The sequence below is a fragment of the Apodemus sylvaticus genome, chromosome 3 (genome assembly GCF_947179515.1).
Source record: "Apodemus sylvaticus chromosome 3, mApoSyl1.1, whole genome shotgun sequence".
NCBI classification, from domain to species: Eukaryota; Metazoa; Chordata; class Mammalia; order Rodentia; family Muridae; genus Apodemus; species Apodemus sylvaticus.
The window spans coordinates 152,697,065-152,721,563 of record NC_067474.1 but is presented as its reverse complement, the minus strand read 5'-3'; the positions used below and the strand labels follow the sequence as shown (position 1 = coordinate 152,721,563).

Genomic DNA, 24,499 nt, shown 5'->3' with positions numbered 1-24,499 from the left:
CAGCCCGTAAAAAGTTAAAATTAGAGCGGAATGGACTGGAGCCACTCGCTACGAGCCACACCAATCCTGGGGGTCTGAGGGGAGCAGCATCAAGAACACCGAGAAAGCAGGGTGGTGGGGAAGGGTCCCCTGTGGACAACCCAGGAGACACCCACAGTTTCATGAGGTGCAGAAACAAGTAATGGGGGAACTTGTCCGCTATACATGGATGTATGTGTACCTCAAACTAGTAGAGCAGCCTAAGAAGAGTGAATACAGAATTCCTTCCTGTGGAAGAGTTACACAGACACCAGCAAACAAGACAATGTTGTCTGGGTCTTGCAAGACACACTGTGAAGCTTCAAACTGTGCTAATCTGTTACTTACAGTCAGCAGATAGATAGATAGATAGATAGATAGATAGATAGATAGATAGATAGACACACACACATACATATTAATATTTATTTTATGTGTATGGATGGATTGCCTTTATGTATGTCTATGCATATGCCTGGTACCAATGGATGTCAGAAGATCCCATCAGATCCCATAGATCTTGAGTTACAGATAGTTGTGAGTCACCTTGTAGGTTCTGGGACTCGAACCGAGGTCCTCTGAAGATCAACAAGCACTCTTAACTGCTGAGCCAGCTCTCCAGCCCCCTAAATGAAGTACTAGGAAGAAATACCACAGGAGCAAGTGAAGACAGGGTGCAGCAGAGGAGGAAGTCTTTCCTGTGACTAGATGTCTGTGTGACTTCAATCTGTGCCTGGCTGTGGCCTGTATGCCCTCTGAGATGCCTCCTAACTAGACGCCTCTTTCCTCCTCCTAAGAGCAGATGCATGGCTGGGTCCCTCTGCCCTGCCTATCTATAAAACCACCCTTCTGGATTCGCTAATCAATAACTGGCATGGACAACCTTGGGCCAGGCCTGAATTTGGCCTGAGGCATGAGATTTGTTCCCAATTATCACAGAACTGGTTGTTTCTGTTTTTGTTTTGTTATTTTTGGTTTTTTGAGACAGGGTTTCCCTATGTAGCCCTGGCTGTCCTGGAACTCACTCTGTAGACCAGGCTGGCCTCAAACTCAGAAATCTACCTCCCAGAGTGCTCTCTGCCTCCCAGAGTGCTGGGATTACAGGGGTGCGCCACCACCGCCCAGCTGATTATCACAGAACTGAGCCAAGGGCCAGGCACTGTGCTATGGCACATGACGGGGACACAGCTGGTGCAGTGGTTGACCTTTGTTCCTACACCCATCTTCTTAGGCCGCCCTCCCTCACAGTTACTTCTTATTTTGTAAACTGCAAGCCCTTGACTAAAATGGCTTCTTGCAAGTGCCCTCCTTCAGGAAGCCAGTTTTCTGGACTTTCCTTCCCACTGCACTGGTGGTCATGGGATGGGATGAAAAATGAGTAGCCAAAGAAAGGCCATCCACCACACCTTCCACAGCTCTCTGCCCATCCAATTAGTCACTCAAAAGTTATTTTTGTTGCCTAGGTAACCAGCTCTGTTTTTGATGCTCAATAGTGAATACAAAGTCCCTGGTCTTTACAGAGCTTACAGTGCAGGGGAAAAAAAATCAAAATCAATTAGGAAAAAACCACCCTGGGACAAGAGTGGAGAGTAGGAAAGGATCCGGTGCCAGCTTCTGAAGTCCACCAGCCAAGGCAGGACGGGCTGGCTTCTGCTACCTTTCCCATGACTTTAAAAAAGTCACAAAACTGCCTAAATCACCTGGCAACAAGTAAAATAATGTTCATATAAGCGGGAACTAAGAGTCAAATCAAATACCACGGGCTAAAATAACTGGAGAGTACAGGCGCCTGCGGGTCATCCAGTCTTTTGCACACAGCCACACCTGCCCTGCTAAATACACAGAGACAAAGTTCCCAGGGAAATCATCAGCAAAGTTAGCATCGTCGGTTCCGGTGCAGGGCACACGAGAGCCGGGCACACGGCTCGCCGGGCACACGGCTCGCCGGGCACGCGAGAGCCCGGCACACCCCAGCCTGGGATAAGCCCAGCAGTCCTCGCATACACACTCCCTCCGCGATGAGAGCTGGACTGAAAGCCAGTCAAGACTCCCAGGGACATGGAGAGGGGGAGTGTGATTCTGTATCCTAGGCAGCCCCTGGGGGAGAGAGGGGCTGATGGTGATGGTGAGAGCTTGCCTGCTGCCCTGGGGTCAGCACAGCAGAGGGGGAGGAGCCTCGGTCTGGAGGAGGAGGGGACTGGGCCTTGTAATGAGTGACCTGTACTCAGCCCCAAGCTTCTCACCCCGTCAGTGTCAGTGTGGCTCTTGTCTCTTGTCAGGGGGGAAGGCTTGTATTTTTGTGATATCTTCTCTGGATTCTTTAAAATCCACTGCTCTGTATAGGTGTAGGAGCTCCTGAAGAGTCCGGAGGAATGTCACCACCTCTATCACAGGAGACTGATTTCCCAAAGTCAGCCATAACTAGGCACTCTACCCTCTCCAGCATGCCTGGTCAGCCTCCCTGCTACTGGACTCCCATGTCCACATACATGGACAGCCCTTTCTTCTCAGAAGTGGGATGCGTCTCATGACTACTTTGGCAATCCTACAGCAAGTCTGACCTTGAGTGACTTCTGAGGACAGATGAGACTGGCAGCTTCTTTCCACAGGAAAAGAAGCTCTGACTTTATAAGACTGACAGGCCCCTAAGCCCCAGCACTATGTACGGCTCCCACTGTGACTACACCAATACAAGAATGGCCTGGCCAGGGTGTCCCTGAGCTGATGACCACAGAAACTACTCTGGAGGAACTTTGGAGACACTAGGGACTCTCAGGTAACCTTGTCAGATGGCACTAGCACACAAAGTTTCTCACAATGACCACTGGGGGGCAGTCTCACTAGATGAGCCTTAGGCAGAACAGTCATCTCACGCATGCTCAGAAGGCTGCAGAGTCAACAGTTAATAGGCAGAACAAAGGTGGGGTTGAAAAGCTAAGAGTGCATGCACTCTGGGCATCCTTTGAAACATGGCCCAGGGAGAACCAGGAGCTCACACTACTAGTACTTGAGGCAGAAGTGAGCCTGGTCCTCCTGACTGGTCAGCTGATCTGGACTCTGGTGGCATCTGTATGTAAACAGAGCCTGCAGAGCTGGTTTACATTCCAGAGAGGTTTAGTGAATACTCATTTCACAGACTGCACAGGGGTAAGCTGCTGGCGCCTGGAGGCTGGGCTGACTTACCACAGACTTGTGGTGTCTCACTTGACCAGGACTGGCCTCCAGGATGGTCTTGTGACCCAGCAAGCAATTGTTTAGCACAATCTGTTTTCTGCCTTGGAACACAGAACAGTTTGTGCCGGGGGCTCTTTGGGAGAGAAAGGAGGGCAAACCCAGCCTCTACATCAGGTGACTCCTCAAAGACACACATTTTGGTTTAATAAAATGAAAAGTGATTTTTCTAATGAATAACTGCCCCTGGGAGGCACACTGGTGACAGTGGCCCAGACACAGTGTACTCTCAGGGTGGCATTTGTTTCCATGGAAAATCTACTGAGGGGACAAAACAACATCTACTTGAGCAGAAGGTACGTCCCTGAAACTTTGGGGTCTACGGCACGCTGCCATGGATGGGTCAGTGACATCTCTTAAAACAGGCTAAAGTGAACATCACGTGACACATCAGGAACCTTTTAGCACTGTCTTGGATCATGCAGACATCCCTAGAAGATGGTAATCTCTCAGGAAGAAAGGAGCTCGGGTCCCTGAATGTCCTGCCAGCTCATGTGCAAGAAATAATCCACTGCTTTACCTCAGCAGAAATATGAGCCCTTTAAAGCAAGCAGCATGGTGCAGAAGCAATCCCCTTCTGACAGTGCGTCCTTCTCACACTGCGGAACTCTCAGCGGGCCATAAGGACATGGCTTCTCTGCCAGGACAGGACACGTGCTGGGCACTCCAGGGCCCATTCTTCCCTGGTTTCTGTCTAACTTGACACAGGCTTTCCATGTGGGCTGCCAAGGGTCTCTAGGAAGCAGGGGTATCACTTCAGGTGCCAAGTCACTTCGTATCAACTAAGGAGGACAGACTTGAAAGCCAACATCTGCCCCACAAACCCCCTGCCTTGTGAGCCATTGATTGACGTTCCCTAACGCTGCAGTGAGAGGAGGGGCAGAAGGACAAGGGCGGACCAACTCCACAGGTGCTGTCAAGAGGTCCTCCAGGGAGCACCTGGCAGCCTGTTCCCTGATGCCTTCTCATCCATCTGTCCCACAGCGGTTGCCCTGAGAACAGCTGACTATCATCTCCTTATTTCCTGGTGTCTCCAAGCCCACCCGAGGTTATCAAAACTGTACCAATGTGACAGGCTTAGAAGAGTCCCAAGACACCTAGACATCTGAGCCAGCAGTGGGAATTTCCATGTGTTTCTCCCTGAGGAAACTAAGCAACCTGCACGCAGCTCCTGTCTAGGTCTACAGCCACCATCGACGGACTTTCCCTGACACAGTCCATGGAAGCAGAGTGACCCTCAGCAGCGCTTCTGCTTACAGTATCAGCTCCCACCCGTAGGAATCAGGGTCGTTTCTCCATGGAGCCTGGAATTCACTCTGCAAGGCTGGCGGAAAGGCAGAGTTCTCTGACAGGAACAGGTCTCCAGGAGGCACGGCTGTGTTGGCACCTCTGGGCTCTTCTACCTCTGTCTAAGGCAGAGGTCCTTCTTGTACCCTCCTCTTCAACACTGATGGGGGCTGCCCATCCCATCACATATCTGCTCTGTGTGCTCAATACCTCACCCCTCCCATGTTCCTACAGGTGACGCTGCCTGCTGTCCATGCCTTGGACTCACTAAGGCAGCAGGGATGGCCGAGGAGAAACACGCAGGTCAGATGACAACAGGAAGTATGTGGCTCTGCCACATTGCCAGGACGTTCTTGGGCAAGCTGGCTAACCTGGAACAGAAGCTCTCGCAGGAGATACTCGCTCGCCTGTCCAGGCTTGGAAACATAGAGCTGTTACACTGGCCGGGTCTCAGAAACTTTCTAGCTCAGTACATAGACAACCCTACAGCAGGTGAACCAGGACCCAAATCCAAGCACCGTCACCAGCTATAGCTTAACCACTGCACAAACTGGAGGGTGAAGCTGGACTGGCTTCCTCCCCAAAGTACCTCAGAGGTTCTGTGTCGGGAGGACTGACTGAGCCACAGTATTCAAAGGCCTGGGCTCAATGGAAGGAGATCGATCAGAGAAGGCAAGAGAGGGCAGCAGACGGACATGCCTCAGGCAACTCAAGAGTCTGAGGGTGGACTACTTGCTGTTTTCCCCAAGGCATGGTGGTGCATGCCTTTAATCCAAGGGCTTGGGAGGCAGAGATACTCCAGGAGTTCAAGGCCAGCCTGGTCTACAGAGTGAGTTCCAGGACACGGAGAAACTTTGTCTTAAAATTAAAACAAAAAACTCAATGTGCAAACCAATTCCAAAGGCAAAGAGAAGGAAGGGGGTGCCAGTTTCACAGGTGAGCAAAGGCAGTCAGACAGCTCAGGCCTCTTGGCCTGGAGCCAGAGCACTGTGACACTGAGACAGAGACTGCCCTCCACACCCACATGTTAGCAGAGGCCACTGAACAACAGTATCCAGTCTAACATCCACTTCCTGTAGCAGCCTGCAGGCTCAGACAATCAATCAGCAACAGCGAGGGTCTTCTCCCAGGACGGGGTTGGGGGTGGGGGGCCCAGTTCTACCACCAATCTGTCTCCTGGGATTACAACCAGGGTCTCACACACCACTGACAGGTGATTTCTTAAAAACACTAAAGCTTTTTGGAGACAGTGTCTCTGGTTGATGGCTTCCTGGCCCCTTTAGAAGAGTCCACAGGGCGCCATCACCTGTGGTCTGTTCATTAATGGTTCGCAGATGTCTCCAGCTGCTGCCTCTGCACCATCCTGGCTGGTTTCATGTAACCAGCGACTAATCCCTCCACTCTGTCAACTGGCAGCTACACACACAATTAGGGGCAGTCCCAAGATGTCTCCAACAGACGGCATGTGTGCTGTTCACATCCACTTCGATGGAATGGGAGACAAGAAGACTCGGCTCACAGGCCAGACAATTCACCCAGAGTGTCCCTGCATTCCAAACCTGGAAGAAAAGTGTTTGGAAAAAGGTCTGCACATGCACTGGCCGAGAGAAGTCAACTCCTTTTGTAATAGCAGCAGCCAACTGACAAGAACCACTACATTCCACATGCTATTTACCCCAATAAAGTACTTGCACAGCTTTCAAAGGTGGTGGTGGGGGGGATATGACAGATCCACTTCCATCAGCCAATAGCGCAGATAGTCCCAAAGCAGCAATATATGAAGAATGATGGGGAAAGTCTCCATCGACCCAAGCATTTTACCTACAAGTAGAACAGAGCTATTTCTTGATTTAGATCTAAAGGAAGGCTTGAAAGGAACACAATACTTATGCATCATTAAGCCCTGGGTGGGCTGGAAGACAGCTCAGAAGTAAAGCTGCTTTCCCAACCCACATGAAGCCCTGGGTTCAAGTCCCAGCACAGCAACAACAACAACAACAACAACAACAACAACAACAACAACAAGGACTTGTAGCTATTTTAAAACATTTTTAAACTTTTAACTCACACCCACACTTGCACATATGTGCAAGACAGGTACCAATCAGATCGAGGCCTCTATGCAACCTGCCATGCATTTCTTTGTGCAGGGTCATTCAGAATCCTCCTACCAGCTACTTTGAGTATACAGTTAACTGCAGCTGCCTGCTGGGCTGTGGGACACTGTTGTCCCAGGCAGATGCACCTCTGCACTTGATTTCTCCTACTCCCCAGGCCCATGTGTGAAGGACATCTGTACCCAACTTCTGAGCATTGCTGTCTGCTTGTCCCCACTCAAAGGTAGGTGCTACTCTCAACTGTCAATCACAGGTTCAGAACAGCAGACAACAGAATCCCCACATCCCTCCACTGTATCAACAAAGCTATTCTGCTGATGGGTACCTATGACGCAATACTTTACCAAAACGTGACATGCTTGCAAATTTAAACTAAGACCTGGTACTCCTCTCTTCTGGTTTATATCATGACCTAGAGGGCAAAGAGATGACCCCCCCCTCCCAAAAAAAGACTCTGGCTTCACTGTTCAAGATAAGGTAGCCTGGCAAATCTGTCAGACGAAAGACAGTAAAGGTGTCAAGCTTACACCTGCCATATCCTAGCGGTGGGGTCTGGACAAGTCAGTCACCTTCCTAATCCTTAATTCTTTCATCTGTTAAATACAACTAACTGTGCTATCTCCAGTGCAAGGTTACTACTGGAAGGCTAAGAAGCACCTGTGGAGAAGCCCATACCATCTAAAACTGTGCCCAAGGAAAAGCAGGGATCACAAAGACCCTCTCTCTTACAGCTGATCCAGTCCCGGGGCCAGGCTCCAAGGTTTCTTTCCTTTCTTTCTTCTTTCTTTCTTTCTTTCTTTCTTTCTTTCTTTCTTTCTTTCTTTCTTTCTTTCTTTCTTTCTTTCTTTCTTTCTTAATATCCAAAATGCGTTTATTGGGAAGGTTCCCACTCATCTTGAATCAGGGGCTTTCAGTGCTGCTTCCTCCTGAAGGAGCATCCTTCTGTCAGCCTTGCTTTTCCACCTGTAGGCTGACAGAGGACAGTGGAGCAGCCAACACGCAAGACTACCGTTTGTGCATGGCTAAAGACCGTGGTGATTTTATAGTATCCTAGGCATTTCACATCCATAAAGTAGGAATTGGGGCTCTGCCACGCCTGCCCTCTGCTTATCAGTTAACATTACCTGAAGGTAGACAAGTCAAGAGCCTCCAACAAGGGCTTGGAAAGCCAGTTACAAAGCTAATCCCTTTGGCTCTTCATTAAACCAAAGCACTCTCTCTAAGAGGACTGGTGCCCCCCTTCCCCCACCTGCAGCTCCTCTGAGTTGGCACATACCTTGGCAGCAAGACCCAGCTGCAGAGGCTTGGAGTCCCTCCCCCATCCTCTAATGAATGCTGAGGGCAGGGTTTCTGTCAGGGAAACTGTCAGGGGAAGGAGTCAACACCCATGAATGGGCAGAAAGAGGTGGACGGGACAACCCTGGGCATTACTGCTGAGTACCATCAGGCTATCGCCTTGAGCAGCCCTGATGACGTCAGGACAGCTCCCACTATGACAGAAGTAGCAGGCTCCACCTCACAGCCTAGGAGACATCAGTAAAACTATAGCTATAGCTTTGTATGTGTGTGTGCACATATGTGTACTTGTGCATATACACAAATGTACGTGTGCGAACCAGGAGACAACCTTTCTTATTTTATTATTTAGATAAAGCCCTCACTGGCCTAAGACTGACTCTAAATAGGATCTGCCTGCCTTGACCTCCTTGCTGGGACTGTAACACACAGCCAAGGTCACTGCCTTGAGTGCCCCACAAGCCCATGCTCCCTGTCCTAAGACCCTGACTTCTCTTAGTGACATTTCTAGTTATTCAACATCTGGGTTGGTACCACTGAGCTACAGAGGAAGTGGTCAGTACCTTGGACGATGGATGATGAATGAGAAAGGTCTACCTTCAGAGAGAGGTCTGCATTTAGATTTAGACCCCATCAAATCTGTGTGCATGGCCTGGGGCAGGCCTCTAAGCTCCAAGCTAAAGTCCTCCCTAGAAACTAAGGGTAGGAATGTCCCTGCTTTGTGCTTTTAAGAGGAAATGGTGTGACTAATACATACCTGGGACATTCAGTGTTCAATGACCTTTACATGTGAGTCAACAGGAAACAGAAAGGCAAAGAAAAGATTAAAAGGTCTCACATTTCAAACTGAAGGCCTCTAGCCACCTCTAGGAAACCATGCTGGATTCTCCATCACAGCACGTCCAAGACTGTGCCCAGGGAGACCCGGAGATCCGTGAACCTGGATGGTTCTGAGGGCAGATCAAAGGGGATGGGCCAGCTTCCTGACTTGGACTATACATCTATACAGGTACCTGTAAGAATGGAACCACAGGAAGGCCAGGAGAACCAATCTCTACAGACCCCAACACTCGGTTTCTCAGAATGGCACTTTCCATCCCAAGGCAAATAAACTCTCATCCAGAGATATATGCCCTCATCCGACAGCTTTCACTAGTGGTAAACACCCTTAGTTGGGGATATAGCTCACCTGTCACAGGCCAGCAGTCACAAGGCCCTGAGTTAGACCCCCAGTATTGACCCCTCAAAACTTGACAATCACATAGCTTTCTGTAAAATGTTGCCTCTGAGAGCAGGAGAGAAGAGGCTGAAGGAAAGGCTGAGAGGCCTATCACCTCTACACTGTACATTCAGATAAACATGGCTGTCAGGGCTACATGCAACCCTACAGAGAACTGGAACACAAAGAACCCCTCAGAGGCCGGAGCTACACCCACAACTCCATCGAGCTCTGAGCTACATACAACCCCCACCGAACACTGGGAGACACACTTTCCCAAGCAGCACAGGAGTAATTTCCAAGAAAGAGAATACACAGTGTGCCTCAACTGCCTCTGCCTCTCAGCCCCGTGAATGCCTGAGCTGCCTGGGCACCCACCCTCTGCAGAGTGAGGGTCGGTGTGAAGAAGGGGACCCTACACCAGGGGACAAGTCACAAGGGCAGCAGGGTTACTGTCACAGCAAGATGTCCTAGTACTGCAGTGTTAGAAAGGCATCTATCTGGGATCCTCCCACCAGCACGGAGAAACCAGATAAACTGCTACCCAGGGGCCTCAGCAAAGCCAGCTTCAAAACTCACCCACGACACAAAGAGAAAACATCTTTGCTCCACTTTGCCAAGTTTGTTTGATACTTAGCTCATAAATTCTGTGCCAGATAGAACAGGGCCAAGTCCGGGGAAGCGAGGGGGTGGGGTGGGGGGGGCCCTGCTCAGCTTTCTGCCCACGGATAGGTAGAAGGCGTTTCCCCCAGCTAACCCCTGACTCCCCAGACAACAACAGTGTTTGCATGGCCAGCAAGTGCTCGGCTTTGTGCAGAGCCCACAGAGAATGTGTCCATCCCTCGAGCATTGTTCTTACCTCCCACCGCCCACGGCAGGAGAGGGGCCGAGCGAGCCAGGCACATGGCTCTGAGGTCACGTTCCTCACTTGAAGAACTGTGGGAAGAATGCTTTCGGACACCCTTGTCACGGCTCTCCCAGCTGGAATAACTGCTTCGGGAGAGGCTGGAGAAGTGGGGAGTGCAGACCCCCACATGACACAGAGGCCATGCAGGTGCTGGGACCATCGCTAGTGACCCCACTGCACTCTGTACACAAGCCCAGATCCATGCTTGAGGTAGGTGCTGCTCAAGCAGGAAGTGGGGGTGCCCCTGCGCCCCTCAGGAATGTGATGCTCCCTGCAGCTTTGGGAAGGCAGATTGTAATGAGAAAATTCTATTAGGAAGTGAATCAAAGACAGCCAGAATGTACTGAAGGAAAAGAAGACATTTCCCAAGATGACCCACTGGTCTTCCGGCACTGGCGTCTCTTGCTTCTAAGTGGCAGGGGCGTGGACTGCCTATCTGTGTGCTGTTTCCCACAGAGTGAGACTCTGCACAGGGCCTGCAGACCATGTCAGAGGCTGTGTCTGCACCTCAGCGCTGGAACTTAGGACTGGTTCCAAGACAGTAAGGACACAGGTGTCAGGCCTGAGTCCCCAGCAAGGGCTGCCCCCGGAGGCCTCACGGTCATCAGCAAGGCTTGCTCCCTTTCTTCCTGTTTCCCTTGCGGCCTTTGGCTGAGGAACAGGACTTTGCTCCTTCTCAGGAGGACTAATTCCAGAGCAAGGGGCGGTGTAGGAATCCGTTTCTAATCAATGATGGAAAACAGCTTTGCTCTTCAGCCAGATTTATTCTCGTGTGCGGTCCCTCCAAGACCACGTGGTATGGAGCATAGAGGGCCAGCCCTCAACAGCATCGGCTGGCACAGAAGCGGCTGGCCTTAACTGTCTGTTCACCTGAGATGAACACCACAACCCGAGGGAAAGAGGTGAAGTGCTGGGCTGTCCCAGCCCCACCAATGGGCATCATGGTTTCCAAAGCATCTTAGGACCCCCCCCCTCCAGTCCTGTAAAACACAGCCAGACACGCTTGGAATGGAGTGCGGGAAAGCCGGTATCAAGTAGCAGGAATTTTGAATTAGAATCTTTGTTCCTTAAAGAATAGCAGACTCTTGGGGAAGTTTAGTTACTCCAGAGTCCCCTCCCTCCACAACCCCCGAAGCACTCCGGTCCCTGCTAACAGTTTCCCAGGGAACGTTCCTTTTCACAGGCAGCCTGCTCACAAAGCACTGGCCACTTGGTAGAGCTTCCTCCCACTAACAATTCTCTTCTGTCTGCCACACCCAAGTCCAGGCTATTCTGGTTCTATGCCACACAGCATTCTCTAAAACCAAAAGAACTGAAGCTGAGCTGTCAAACTTGTCAGCTGCTGTCCCCCAGCCCCAGCTCCACCTATGTCCTGTGCACAACAGACTTGGGACACTTACTGGGCTTACTGTGTGCCACTTAGAATGTTCCTGACAGAACTGGCCCTTAGAAGTAAGTATGTATGCGTGTGCATGTATACATGAGGGCAACCTTAGGTACTGGTTTTGTTGCCACCGCATACCCCAGGTTAGCTGGCCTGCAAGCTTCGGGGGACTGTCATCTCTCTTCCCATCCCTTCTATCTCACCAGAAGATTACAGATGTGTGCTACAGGTCCTCATGGCTTGGAGGCAAGGGCACCTGCACCATCTCCCCAGCCCACTGTTCGCAAAAGAATGAGGTCTTAACCCCCACAACTTCTGCTACAGCTCTTCCAGTTTCACTCCTGATTTTAGTCCAGACACGAAGCCCAGAAGATTAGGCCAGGGTACATCCAGGGCACGGAGGGTGGGAGGGGGGACAAGAGAGTACAACTCTTCCCACAGCTAAGGGAAAACACACACACACACACACACACACACACACACGCGCACGCGCACGCACACACATGCACGCATTGATTAGTTCAGTGAGCTGCCTAGAAAGTACCTGAGAACTCTCATTCAGGGGGCGTGTTAATAAAAGTGATCAATGGCCATCAGAAATGGATGCTGGCAGGGTGACGTGGGAACAATCAAACATCTCTCCTGAAATCCAACCCTAGCGACTCTCTCCACCCTTTCTTTACAACAGCAAAAAGGTGAATCTGAGTCCAGCCTAAGACCAAGTGTTCAGAATGACAACGGGGGTCCCAGCAAGGCGGTGGTACCCTGAGCACACCAGGAGTCCGTTTGCTCAGAGACCCTGCTTCCTTCCAAGTGAGGCCAGGGGGTGTGGAGAGGGGCCCGCAATGCCCTGACCTGAGACACAGCTTTGTGCCAGCCCAGGCTGGGGCAAAAGAGTCTCACCGGTAGGCAGGGAAGAACAACCTGTCAAAGGGGTGAGGGTGCGAAGCAGGCTCAAGACACAAACTACACTTCACTCACTGAGCGACTACCACAGCGGGTGGCAAGGCAGCACGTCACATGGCTGCAGTCACTAAGACTATAAAACTGCAGGGACCATTTCACCCGCTCTCCAGGTGCCTTGGGAACAAACAAATACAAACAGAGGAAGCCAAAACCAAACCCTTTGGACACGGCACTGGATGCCTTTGGAGAGCCAGGCACTATTAGATACTTCTAAATTAGGGAAACAAACCGCCGAGGGCCAAACTGCTGTCTAGACTGCAGGTCTGCAGCAGCGCCCTGGCCTCTGTGCCCGGCTCCGGCTCCACAGCCCTGCTCTCTCCTCCTAGGACTTTAGCCCTCATAGCAGATCCGCCCTGGGACCTGGAGGCAATGAGCATGCAAACCATTTTATGGACTAGATAAAATTCCAGCGAGATAGCTACAGAGTAGTTTTGCAACTAAGTTTCAACTTGGGAAGAGAAAGAAAAACAATTTAAGGGGTGGACTCGAACCCTGTGACTCAGGACTCCATACAGAGCTATCAGAGGCTCTGACATAAAACACACAGCCCGAAGAGAAGGCAGCCTTGATTGTGTATTATTACATAATCACATTAAACACACCGCAACTTGGCAACTTAACAGGAAGTTTCCAGAAGACCTCAGATGATGCTGTTGCAAAAAAAAAAATCCCAAAATATAAAGGAAGTTTTATCCATAAAAAGTAATTCTGAGTAAATTATCCTTCTTTCCTGCCTCAACAGGGTTCCTCTGGGTAGCCCAGGCTAGCCTTGAAAGTAATCCTCCTGCTTCAGCTTCCCAGTACTAGAATTATGGGTATGCACCACCAAGCCTAGCAATTCTCTTTGTTTTTTTGGATTTTCCATAAGTAAGGCACAAGCTTGCCCATTTACCAATTTTTCCTGATCGTCTGTGTGGATGGATGGACGGTGCACTCTATAAAATGTCATGCATTGCCAAAGGAAAAAAAAAGGCAACCTTCCACCCCCAAGATCCCTTTATCCACACATCCCAGAGGGAACAGCCAATAGGACAGCCTGGTCCCTTGAAAATGTTTTCTGCTAAACAGGGTAAGGTTCAGTGTAGAGCTTTTGCCTAGCATGCACAGGGTCCCGGGTGTAACCCTTAGCTCCACAAATGCTACTAACTTCTTTAAGGAATCTGTATGGTCCACTTGTGTGAAATGACCAGACAGTGGGGGCCTGGGGCAGGGTGGGAACAGAGATGGTAAGGGAGGCGTTCTAAGATTAGACTGTGTTCATGGTTATACAACTCTGTACAATTACTAAAAATTGACAGACCTGCCTTAGACAATGAGTGCTGGGAATTTTTATTTGAAAGGAAGAATGAGAGAAAGAAAGAAAACAAAACCGTAAGTCTCAGAATAGAGGAAGAAATGGTGGTGGCTTTAAGGAAGGCAGTCATGGCTTAGTCTGTTGCCACAAAAACAGGGCAGGAACATGTGGTACATCAGGGGAGGCTCACTGCAGAGATGAGTGGGAATGAAGAGGGGGGGTGGAGGGAGGGGAGGGGAGGGGAAGGTTGGTTCACAGCCTAAGTGCTATGCACAGCTCGGGCAGGACACACGGTGCACTGGAGAACTGAAAACACTTGGCTTTTCCTCAACAGGAACTATAAAGCCACGGGGTCAAGATGTGCTGGGGATGCTGCGGAAGTGATCAAACGAAGTGGAGGAAATGGGTGAGAGCTAAAGTGTGTGCTGGGGAAGTGAGGGAGGCTAGCGCATTACATAACGGGCTTGGTAAGCAGAGGCACACAGGCTGGATGCCGGCACAATTCTCTGAGGAAGTATCTGGCTATTAAGCATCAAATGCGATTACAATGTTCTTTTCCTTCTATGCCCTACTCAAAGGTGGCATTGGACAGAGGTGAATTGCCCCTGCTGTGTAGACATGGAGACCCATCTCCCAATACAAGCAGCGGCTGAGTCTTCCGCAACCATTACTAGGTTTGCAGTGTCAACACTCAGATGTGGATGGCATGGGTGAAGAGAGAACTGAACTTAAGAGTGTTAACCGATGACTGACTGAAAGCTCCTTTTCTTGGCAGGGAGGATGGTGTTCTTTCCTCCTCTTACACATTTTTGTTTGCTTGTTTGTTTTTCGAGACAGGGTTTCTCTGTAGAGTCCTGGAACTCACTCTGTAGACCAGGCTGGCCTCGAAATGAGAAATCCGCCTGCCTCTGCCTCCCAAGTGCTGGGATTAAAGGTGTTCGCCACCCCTGCCAGGTCCTCTTACACGTTTCAATCCAAAGTATTTTACAGCAGAACTTCTCAGACTACGATCCATCCATCAACTGGGTCCTGTCAATTCGAGGGGCTTTATTTCCTTCAGGGACAGTCTTTTTGTTTGTTTGTTTGTTTGTTTGTTTGAGACAGGGTCTCTCCTATGTAGCCCTGGCTGTCCTGGAACTCATTCTGTGGAACCAGGTTGGCCTCTCAGAGATCTGCCTGCTTCTGCCTCCCAAGTGCCAGACATCTAGCTCAGACACACCAGAAGAGGGCATTAGAACCCATTACAGATGGTTGTGAGCCACCATGTGTTTGCTGAGAATTGAACTCAGGACCTCTGAAAGAGCAACCAGTGTTCCTAACCACTGAGCCATCTCTCCAGTACAGACACATTTTTTTACAAGTGTTATGAATATTTTGTCTGCATGTGTGTCTGTGTACCATCTGTGTACAGTGCCCAAGGACACCAGAAGACGGACCTGGGAACCGAACCTGGGTCCTCTGGGGTATTAGCTAGTACTCTTAACTCCTGCGCTCTCTCTCCAGAGCCCAGACATATAAAAATCTAACACTGAGCCAGGCGGTGGTAGCGCACGCCTTCAATTCCAGCACTTGGGAGGCAGAGGCAGGCGGATTTCTGAGTTCGAGGCCAGCCTGGTCTACAGAGTGAGTTCCAAGACAGCCAGGGCTACACAGAGAAACACTGTCTCAAAAAAAAAAAAAAATCTATCACTGAATATGTGTTTCATCAAAAGTACAAACTCACTGTCCCAAACCAGACACCCCCATGCTGATGACCACAGTGGTCGTGACCCCAGCCCGCATCAGAAAGCTTTACTGTGAGCGCTGACAACCTCTGCAAACTTCAGTGTGATGGAATGCATTTAAAATGTGGCTAGGATTCCGACAACCTCTCAGGAGCCTGCTTCCCCAGGCTCCACAGAGTTCCACGGCTCTTCTTCCAAGTGTCCACGCAGTGGCAGAGCCACGTGACCTCAGTTGACAAGCACAAGTCCCCAAGCCCAAGGCCAAGAAACCTCACTCAAAACTGTCCCAGCAGCTCGCAAGCCAACACCATGCTTTGCCACATCAATGTCTATCAGTAGTTCAGCAGGGTGCTTAAGAGCCTGGTTCAATGCCTGGCTCTGCCCAAACAAACAAACAAACAAACAAATGAAGATTTAATCACCTGCTCTCTCTGACCTCCATCCTGTGTTCTAAGTGATCTTCAGAGCAGCAGAAGGCAGAGGGTATTCTACTTTCCAAGAGTTTTGGAGACAAATTAACATCGTGCTTTCCTCATCCTGTTTAATCCACAAAGTTCAGAAAAAAATCTCCCACCCTGTCTCCTTTTTGAATCATGAGTGGGACCTGGGTCTTGCGACTGTGTGGACCAAAGGATGATGTAGTGGCCCACATTCCCTCATCCATGATAATGCCCAGCATCCCCACTGCACTGCACATGACCCTGCCTGCTGACTTTACTTCCCCAAGAGCCAACAAGCTGTCACCCAACCACCATGTTTCCTAGGGACGCTTTGCAGCAATGGGTACTCAATGATTTCCACCAACTTTGCCATTTAGTTTCCTCCTAGTTCCTTTACTTTGGTCACGGGCCTTCTGACCCTGGTGGCCATTTGGTCACCTGGTGTCTTTCTCCCACCAGACCTGGAGTGAGTATCACCATGCTCTGGCCCTGGTCACATTTCTGGACTGGTTGCTGCCTAGTCCTGGACTACCCTAGCATTCCAGGACACAAGGGTTAAGGCAGCAGAGGCAATGGTCAGTGGGAAGAGACCGCTGGCCAATGCCCCAGGCTACCCTGCTCCCATCTGGCTCCCACATGGCCCACGCAGCTGCCCAGGTGGTTTCCATTTGCAGATGAAGCCCCAGCAGCCCTGTGGCCACAGAAACGCCTGACCTCGGAGTCTCTTGGAGGCTGACATGCACAAACCGTACTTGTGTGTCACTGAGCAGAGCTAAAAGGTCACACTCCACAGCTGGAAGCCGGAGGGCTACAAGAACAAAGTGGGACCTCTTGGACATGCTGATGACAGCCAGTCAAAGAAGGCCCTAGGACTGGGGCTAAGAAACAGTGACACTGCCCTTCATGCCTGACTCAATCTAAAAATGCGTCTGTATTGTATGTGGCACTCACGGTAGGAGAAGCTAGTCTTTCCCACGTGTCCAACAGCAGCATTGTGCAAAAGAGGAAAGCTGGAGTCCTAAAGAAAGCAGAGCTGAGCCCTGCTGAGTGGCTCAGGGGTAAGGCCTGACTCACGTGAGGTGGAGCCTCGGACCCTACATGGCAGAAGCGTCAACTTCTATAAACTACCCTCTGACCTCCGTGTCAGTTATGCACATACAGAGACTTCTGTACACAGCACACTATACACCCATGACTGTGCCAGTCTATAGCAGGAGCTGCCAGTGGGATTTTCAGTCGGGCACTGCATGGGTGAGCTCATTATAAAAGATCTTGCAGCAGCACTTCCATTTCAGAGCTGAGGCGACTATGGCAGAGATGCCAAGAACTTGCCAAACTATACCTGGTGGGGCTGGGATGGACTCTCAACCCAGAATCACAACATTAACTACCCTGCCCTACTATCTGTAACTGTTCTTTAGTAAAAGCGGTGTGCGCATGCGCATCCCCCCCCCCCCCCCCCCCCCCCGCCACCAAGATAAAAGATAAAAGGCCAGAGAAGCACCCTTCAATACAAGTCTTGCCCAGGCCGTGGCTTGGGGCAGGGCTTTTCTTCTCTGTGGTACGCTACTAAGTCTGTAACTTCTCTCCAACTATAACAGCAGGGTGTGGCCATGACATTCATCGTTTAAGACCTTGACAAGCATGCAGCTCTGCCCCTGGCATTCGGGCCAGCTGGTCATGAGACAGGGCAGGCCTGGTGAGACTCCCATATTACTTAACTCAGCTCCTCCCCTCGGGCACACAGTGGGAATGCCACGGCTGAACCTCAGCGGCCCGTGAGGATTAGGGGCAGAAGGGTACACTGGAGTGGCTCCTGGGACACCGTCTACCATGGCATCCTTTCCAGGGAGTCCCAAACATGAGACTTTACAACAAATACCTCTGGGCCCACCCCAGGAGATACTGAAAATACAGTGTTGTCAAAGGGAGGGAGGCTGGGGACTTGCTTTGGAGTCACAAGGCCTGTTAAAGGCTGAACCCACGAGATTCAAACGAGGCTTGGCCAACACTGGGGACGGCTCCATTGCCAGCTGCTGCCCGTGCAAGCTGCAGGGGGAGATAGGCAGGACGGAAAGAAAGGATGCAGCCTCTCATCCACGCCCTACAGAGTCACAACTCTGCCGAAGCGCAGCCAGCTCTGCCAGTGCAGCTAGCTCCAGGGTCTCAGGTCACACTCTAAGCCAGGTTAACTTTTAGTGCTTAATTTAGGAGGGAAAAAAAATTATGGCAGCTATCTGTCTGTCTCTCACAAGCACACACGCACACACACACACACACACACACACACACACACACATACCCCTTTTTAATATTTTCCTTCTTTTTGAAGAAAAGATTTATATGTATGTGTATGAGTGTTTTGCCTGGCACTGGGGGTCATAAGAAGGCAGTGGATTCCCTGGAACTGGAGTTAGAAGCAGTTGTGAGCCCAAGGTCTCACTGAACTAGACAATGGCTCTGCCCAAGTTAGACAAGGCCTGGCTATGTTGCCCAGGCTAACCTGGAACTTGTGTGCCTCATGTCCTCAGTCTCCAGAGAGCTGGGATTCCATCATGCTCTCCCACACCCAGCTCTGCATTTCCTGTTCTATTGTGGTCAGAAAGCTTTAAGTATCTCCCCCGGGTAGGGACCTGTGACCAACACTCCACTGCTGCCTGGCCTGTGGGCACAGCAACAGCAGAAGACAAGGCCTTTTCACCTGCTCAATTCCCGTCTGATCCAGGCAGGGAAGAGATGGGGCCACTGGTCCCAGCTCTTTCCAACTGGACAAAAATTCAATCCCAACAAAGCCCAGAAGAGTAAAAAGGCAATGATGTAACTATAGGTGGCACTCTTGACAACTGAGAGACAATGTCCCTACGCAAAACGATACCAGGGCACCTGCAAACAGGCGCCTTAAAAGACTGACACTAAGCCACACGGAGCAAGACAGGCTTGCTGCGCCCTGCCTTAAGAAACCAGACCACGGCTGGGCAGTGGTGGTGCAGGCCTGTAATCCCAGCACTTGGGAGGCAAAGGCAGGTGGATTTCTGAGGCCAGCCTGGTCTACAGAGTGAGTTCCAGGACAGCCAGGGCTATACAGAGAAACCCTGTCTCAAAAAAACCAAATCCAAAAAACCAAAAAAAAGAAAAAGAAAAGAAAAAGAAAAAGAAAAAGAAAAGAAAAAGAAAAAGAAAAAGAAAGAAAAAGAAAAAGAAAAAGAAAAAGAAAAAGAAAGAAAAAGAAAAAGAAAAAAAAAGAAAAAGGAAAAGGAAAAGGAAAAGAAAAAGAAACCAGACCACAGGGCTGGTGAGATGGCTCTGCAGGTAAGAGTACTCACAGCCTGAACACCGGCCCCGGGTCCAGTGGACCCGGGTCCCTGGAGCCTGCAATGGAAGGAGAGACCTGCTTCTCCCAACTTATTTTCTGACCACACACCAGCACGCATGGCACGTGCCAGCACTCTGAAGGGCAGGAAACCAAACATGAGCATCCTGGCCTCCTCCTGCTGGGCTTGTCCATGAGACAGAACGGTGACCTCTGAAATTCCCTTACAGTTCACCATGGGGCCCCTTAGTGTGGCTGGCTCTGCAGGAAGTCCATGATGCCAACTTAGCATGCGACACAGCATGTTTGCAGGAGCTGAGAGCAGAGGCCCCTAGGTTGCTCCTTGGCGGTGCAGGAGAAGAAGAACCCGCGGAAACCATTACTGAGGAGAACTCTCTCCTCCCAGACAAGACAACAGAATCCAGAAGGGCAGAGACTGGCCCAGGAGTCCTGGGAAAGAAGACCCTGACCCTCGTCCCTTCATGCTTTGAGACTGGTGTTCAGACTGCTATGAGAAAATCATGTGTCCCTAAAGAAGGGAAAGGCAGCGAGAGGGAAGCATCTAAGCTGAAGAAACGAACGCAGCGCTTGTTTTGGACAGGCCCCAGTGACATGACCGCGGATGTTTGCCTCTGGAATGGCAGGAAGATGTTTATTATTGGAAGACTCGTCTCTGCTGTTACATGACTCATTCCTGCCTGCGGGGCCTGCTCTCATCTGTAGCCAAGGAGAAATTGCTGAATTACCAAGCTTGCAAAAGTTATCACTGACCAACAGATACTCAACACTGCTGGACCATCAGCCCGGGGAGGGCTGTGGCTGGTCTCTTGTTACCACCAGCTGTTTCTGCTTTGCTGCAAGGCCTGAAGGACACCATTTAACTCAGCATGTTAGGTGGTGGAGGGGGGCTGCTCAAATACCCAGGATTTGTTTGGGTTTCAGTCCCTGGGACAGGACTCAAGGGTGTTAGGACCAAGGGCAGAAGCAGGAGAGTCAGAGAAAGGGTGGACTGTGGAGGCAAGCAAGAAATCGCAGGCAGACATCATGCGAGCCTCCTAGAGGGAAGAAGAGTACTCCCATAACTGACGAATGCATGAGTTTCCCGGGATGGAGCTCCCAGAGGGAGGCAAATGCAGAATTGTGACACCACCCATGTGTGCTGCCCCTGCAGTGGCCAGGCCCCAACAGGCTTGGGCCTGTTCTCCCTGGGTGTAGCTCAACGGTGGCCCTAGGACAGAATGACACTCAAGTCTCCAGACCATTCATTTCTGTGGCTTCTCATCTCTGATGGTTGGAAAGGGCCATCTCCTCAACACATGTATACTAAAAACAAACCTGAAATTGATCACCCTCAACTGAGCAGTTACGCTGCAAACATCAGTGGATATTTATTAAGCATTTACTATGTGCCAGTAATAGCAGTAGAAAACATCTGAATTATTAGTGTAATTATTTTGTTAGCTTTCTCCATCTCTAATCCCTGACCAGGGACTATGGCCAACTCCTGAGGAAACCACACCTGACCCAGCCTCCCTACTTCCATACCTCTTGGCCAGAGCAAGCTTCCCAAGAGTCAAAGCTGGCTGGCCCTCAGTGCTGATGAGCTTCAAGTGCTCCTGGGAAAAAGAAAAACCTGCCCTTGGTCTCAGGGGACTAGGAGGGCCTGCCCGCCTCACCATCTGCCTAGGATTCCCTCAGTGAGCTCTTTCCTGTTCTACATGCCATAGTCCTTCTGCCTGGACAGCAGTTCCCACACTGGAGCCTAGCGCTCATCCCATGCCGACGCCTTCCCCTTGCTGAGCCCAGACAGTGCTAAGATGGCGCGAGTGCCCCAAGAAGCTGGGCACTCTGCATACAGCACAGCACAGGGAAAGACGGGCACCTGTAACGGGAAAGGAGGGCTGGATCCACCAGACAAGGGAATGGATGGAAGGGCCCAGAGGGACTGGTGGGGGCTCCCAAGCTGCAGAGCAACCACAGGCATCCTGGGGGAGAGGACAGGAACCTAGGCCAAACTGAGTCCAACTGAGGGGTACAGAGAGGCAGTCAATGCTCTCGTAAGGGTGTCCATCCCAGAGAAAAGCGAGGGGATCTAAGAAGAGAGGGGCTGAGGCGCGGAGCTCAGAGTGAGAGTGCACGCTTGCGGTCATGAAGCTCTCTGTGTTGAGGAGGCAGGGAGGCGAGTGCCCAGAGAACAATGAAACACAGGAGCACCGAGTATTTTCTGAAGCATTCATCAAGAGAATTGGCTCTTCTTTTGTCCACTATACAACTTGCCCTGGAATCCTAACTTCCCAGCTTGGAAGCTTCTCAGATGAACTCCATGCTGGCCATGAGTGTCCCTGGAATGTAGGTCTGCCAGTGCTTCTGGAAGGACCAGGATGAGCACACGGCTGTCCTGTTCTTGTTTACGTTCATCAAGGTGAATGACATCACTGAGAATGACCGTTAGCCCCGAAGCCTGGACAGTGCGCAGGGTGCCGAGCTGGGAGCGTGGGTATGGTCACCAGTAGAGGGAGAGACACCATGGCCCCTGCGATGTATGAAAGAAGGCTAGAATAGAAGCACAGCTTGCCAGCATTTTTCTTTTTTTCTTTTCTTTTCTTTTTTTTTTTTTTTGGTTTTTTGGATTTTGGTTTTTTCGAGACAGGGTTTCTCTGTGTAGCCCTGGCTGTCCTGGAACTCACTCTGTAGACCAGGCTAGCCTCAAACTCAGAAATCCGCCTACCTCTGCCTCCCAGAGTGCTGGGATTACAGGCGTGCGCCACCACCGCCCGGCTTGTCAGCATTTTTCTTATCACCAAAGGCATCGATCACACTAGAGAGTTCTCTTCCAGGAAAAGGAACCTAGGTCACCCCTGCCAAAACAGGTAAGGAGCAGACAGAGGTGGCCACGGGTGCCATGGAGACATCTTCACACTGGGAACTAATACTCCACGATGTTATTACTGTTGCTCATTGTACTGTGTGTATGGATAGACACAGAGGTCAGAGGTCAACTCTGCAGTGCCGGGTCTCTCCTCCCACCCTTGCATGGACTCAGCCAGGGCCTCTACCCACTGAATCATCTTTCCAGCCCTAAATGCATGATTAAAACAAAAAACAAAACAAAACAAAAAAAACACACCACAACACAACATGAACTCTCTGGGTATTAATAAAACCCTCAGGAGAAGACCAGATGTAAATCCAAAGCATTGCCAGCTGCTCTACTGGGAACTTAAAAACAAAACAAACAAACCAAAAACACCAGCTCTCTGGTTTCATGCAGAGACTGGCATGCAGAGACAGCTTTCCAACAGCAGTGGCCTCGGAGCTCAGTGGCAGAGCGCCCGCCTAGCACACGGGCCTGGGTTCCATCCAGGAAGAAAGGAGGGTGGGGATGGCCCGAGTCTTGGGTTCTTTATCACGGGTGCTCGATCTGTAAGTCCACTCCCACAGGCAGGCTGCAGGGCCACCCTCCTCCTGCAAGCCTCGTACAGAGTTCATTTCAGACCGCCCGTCTCGCCACGTGAAACCCTCAGACTGTTCCACTTGGTTGAGGCACGTGGTCTATTTGGGGAAAGGAAAGAGAGGAATCTGTGGCCAGAACCACTCAGATCCTAGGACTCCAGCAGCCAACACAAAACCACAGAAATCATAGTGGGAGAGGAAGGAGGCCAGCATGGAGCCTCAGCAGTCTCAGCGCAGGCCACGCTGGCATGTGGCACCCCCCCCCCCAGGTACGGGACAGACACAGTGACAGCCTCTCATGTCGACAGGACTTTCTGCAGTATTTCCAGCCACCTTCAGCATAAGCACCAGGACACTACTTAGACTGAGGGATGGTGGGACCCAGGGGCTAGGCAGGTACTACACCTGGATTTTTAAGCCCCCCGTCCCCCCCCCACCCCCCCCCCCACCCCCACCCCACATCCCAGCAAGGCAGGAGCTCCTCAGAAAAGCAGCCATTCTAGCCAAGTCTGGTTGATCCTCTAGCGTGGTAGAGAGTCATGGAAAACAAGGGATGAGAACCACTCTCAAAGGGAGGACGCTGCGTGCGACTCATGGACTCTTTATTTATTAATTTCCTGAGGTTTCTGGCTAATTAGGCCCTCAGCCATACTATAATGGATCAAATTTCAACTGAATTTAAAAAAAAACGGTTGAAAGCGGAAGACATCACAGCTATCAGAAGACTCTGGGGGCTGCAGATGGGCCCACAGCACTTGCTTCCAGCCTTTACCCCTGCTAATGAGGCAGCTCTAGTTCCCCATCCAGCGGCACGCAGAGGGTGCTGTGTGATCCACCGTGGACACTCGGGGCGCTCTCTACCATCCACATTTGCAGCATATAACACACAGAGTCCAACAGTGGGAAACAACATTCACTGCAGCCAGTAAGGACAGTAGATGAAAATACATCTTGCCACACAAAAATGAGCAAGTGTCTACTGCTTTATGGAGCCCAGACCTGAGAGAAACTCCCGGTGTGGACAAGGAGGCAGCAGACTGACACTCAGCTGGGGTATTATGAACTGACATGACACAAAACCCACCCGAGGGCACTGAGAGTTGTGAAAGGGGACTGGGGAGGTGGCGCACTTGCTGTCTTGTAGAGGACTGGGGTTCAGTTCCCAGCAGTGACAGACACGGCAGCTCACAACTGCCTGTCAACTTCAGTTCCAGGGGATCCTGGCACCCTCTTCCGAAGGTCCTGTGCACCCAAATGCTGTACATAGATACCTGCACACAATACCTCTGACAGTGGGAGGGAAAGGGCAACAATGCCTTCCTAGTTACGCCTTTATATGTTGTTTGCAAACAATCAGTACTGCTTTGGCCAGAGAAACTGAGACCACAGTATCTTGAGAGAAAATGAGAAACCCATTTGAAATAGTTCTTAAACTTCCCCCTGTCTTCCTCAGTCTCCTAGCCCCTCTTTGACAGTTAGGGTAAAGGGTTGAGGGAAGAAATGGCACTCCTGGACTCCCAGCTGGGAGCTGGGCACTACTAGCACTGACAGCTGTGTGGACATCGGCAAATGAGGAGCCCTGCTCCCACTCGGGGCCGTCTGTAACCGAAGGCCACTAAGGATTGCCACCGCCACTGACAGTGCCCTTGTAGCTAGTATCTCTATTTGTGCATCCAGGCCTGCATCTGCAAGTCGTCTGCTGCCTCACTGCCCTGCAGGAAGCAACCACTCATGTCTGGAAAGCAGGGGGGGGGCAGGCATTTCACTTTCTCTTCCCCACCATTGTGAGCCCCACTGCAAGGATGTGCTACAAGAAGGCGGTGCTTGCTTCCTTGCATCCATTCCTGGAGTCC

The 24,499-nt window shown here is 50.8% G+C and overlaps 2 protein-coding genes across 3 annotated transcripts in view; both read right to left on the bottom strand.

Annotated features, from left to right (window-relative positions):
* Capzb (capping actin protein of muscle Z-line subunit beta) overlaps positions 1-24,499 on the bottom strand; it is a 98,442-nt gene that overhangs the window by 52,291 nt on the left and 21,652 nt on the right. The window lies entirely within an intron of this gene.
* Positions 7,503-7,737, bottom strand: LOC127681531 (40S ribosomal protein S27-like). Its single transcript, XM_052177875.1, has one exon. It carries the CDS (start codon positions 7,720-7,722, stop codon positions 7,564-7,566), a length of 159 nt encoding a protein of 52 aa, XP_052033835.1. The 5' UTR covers positions 7,723-7,737; the 3' UTR covers positions 7,503-7,563.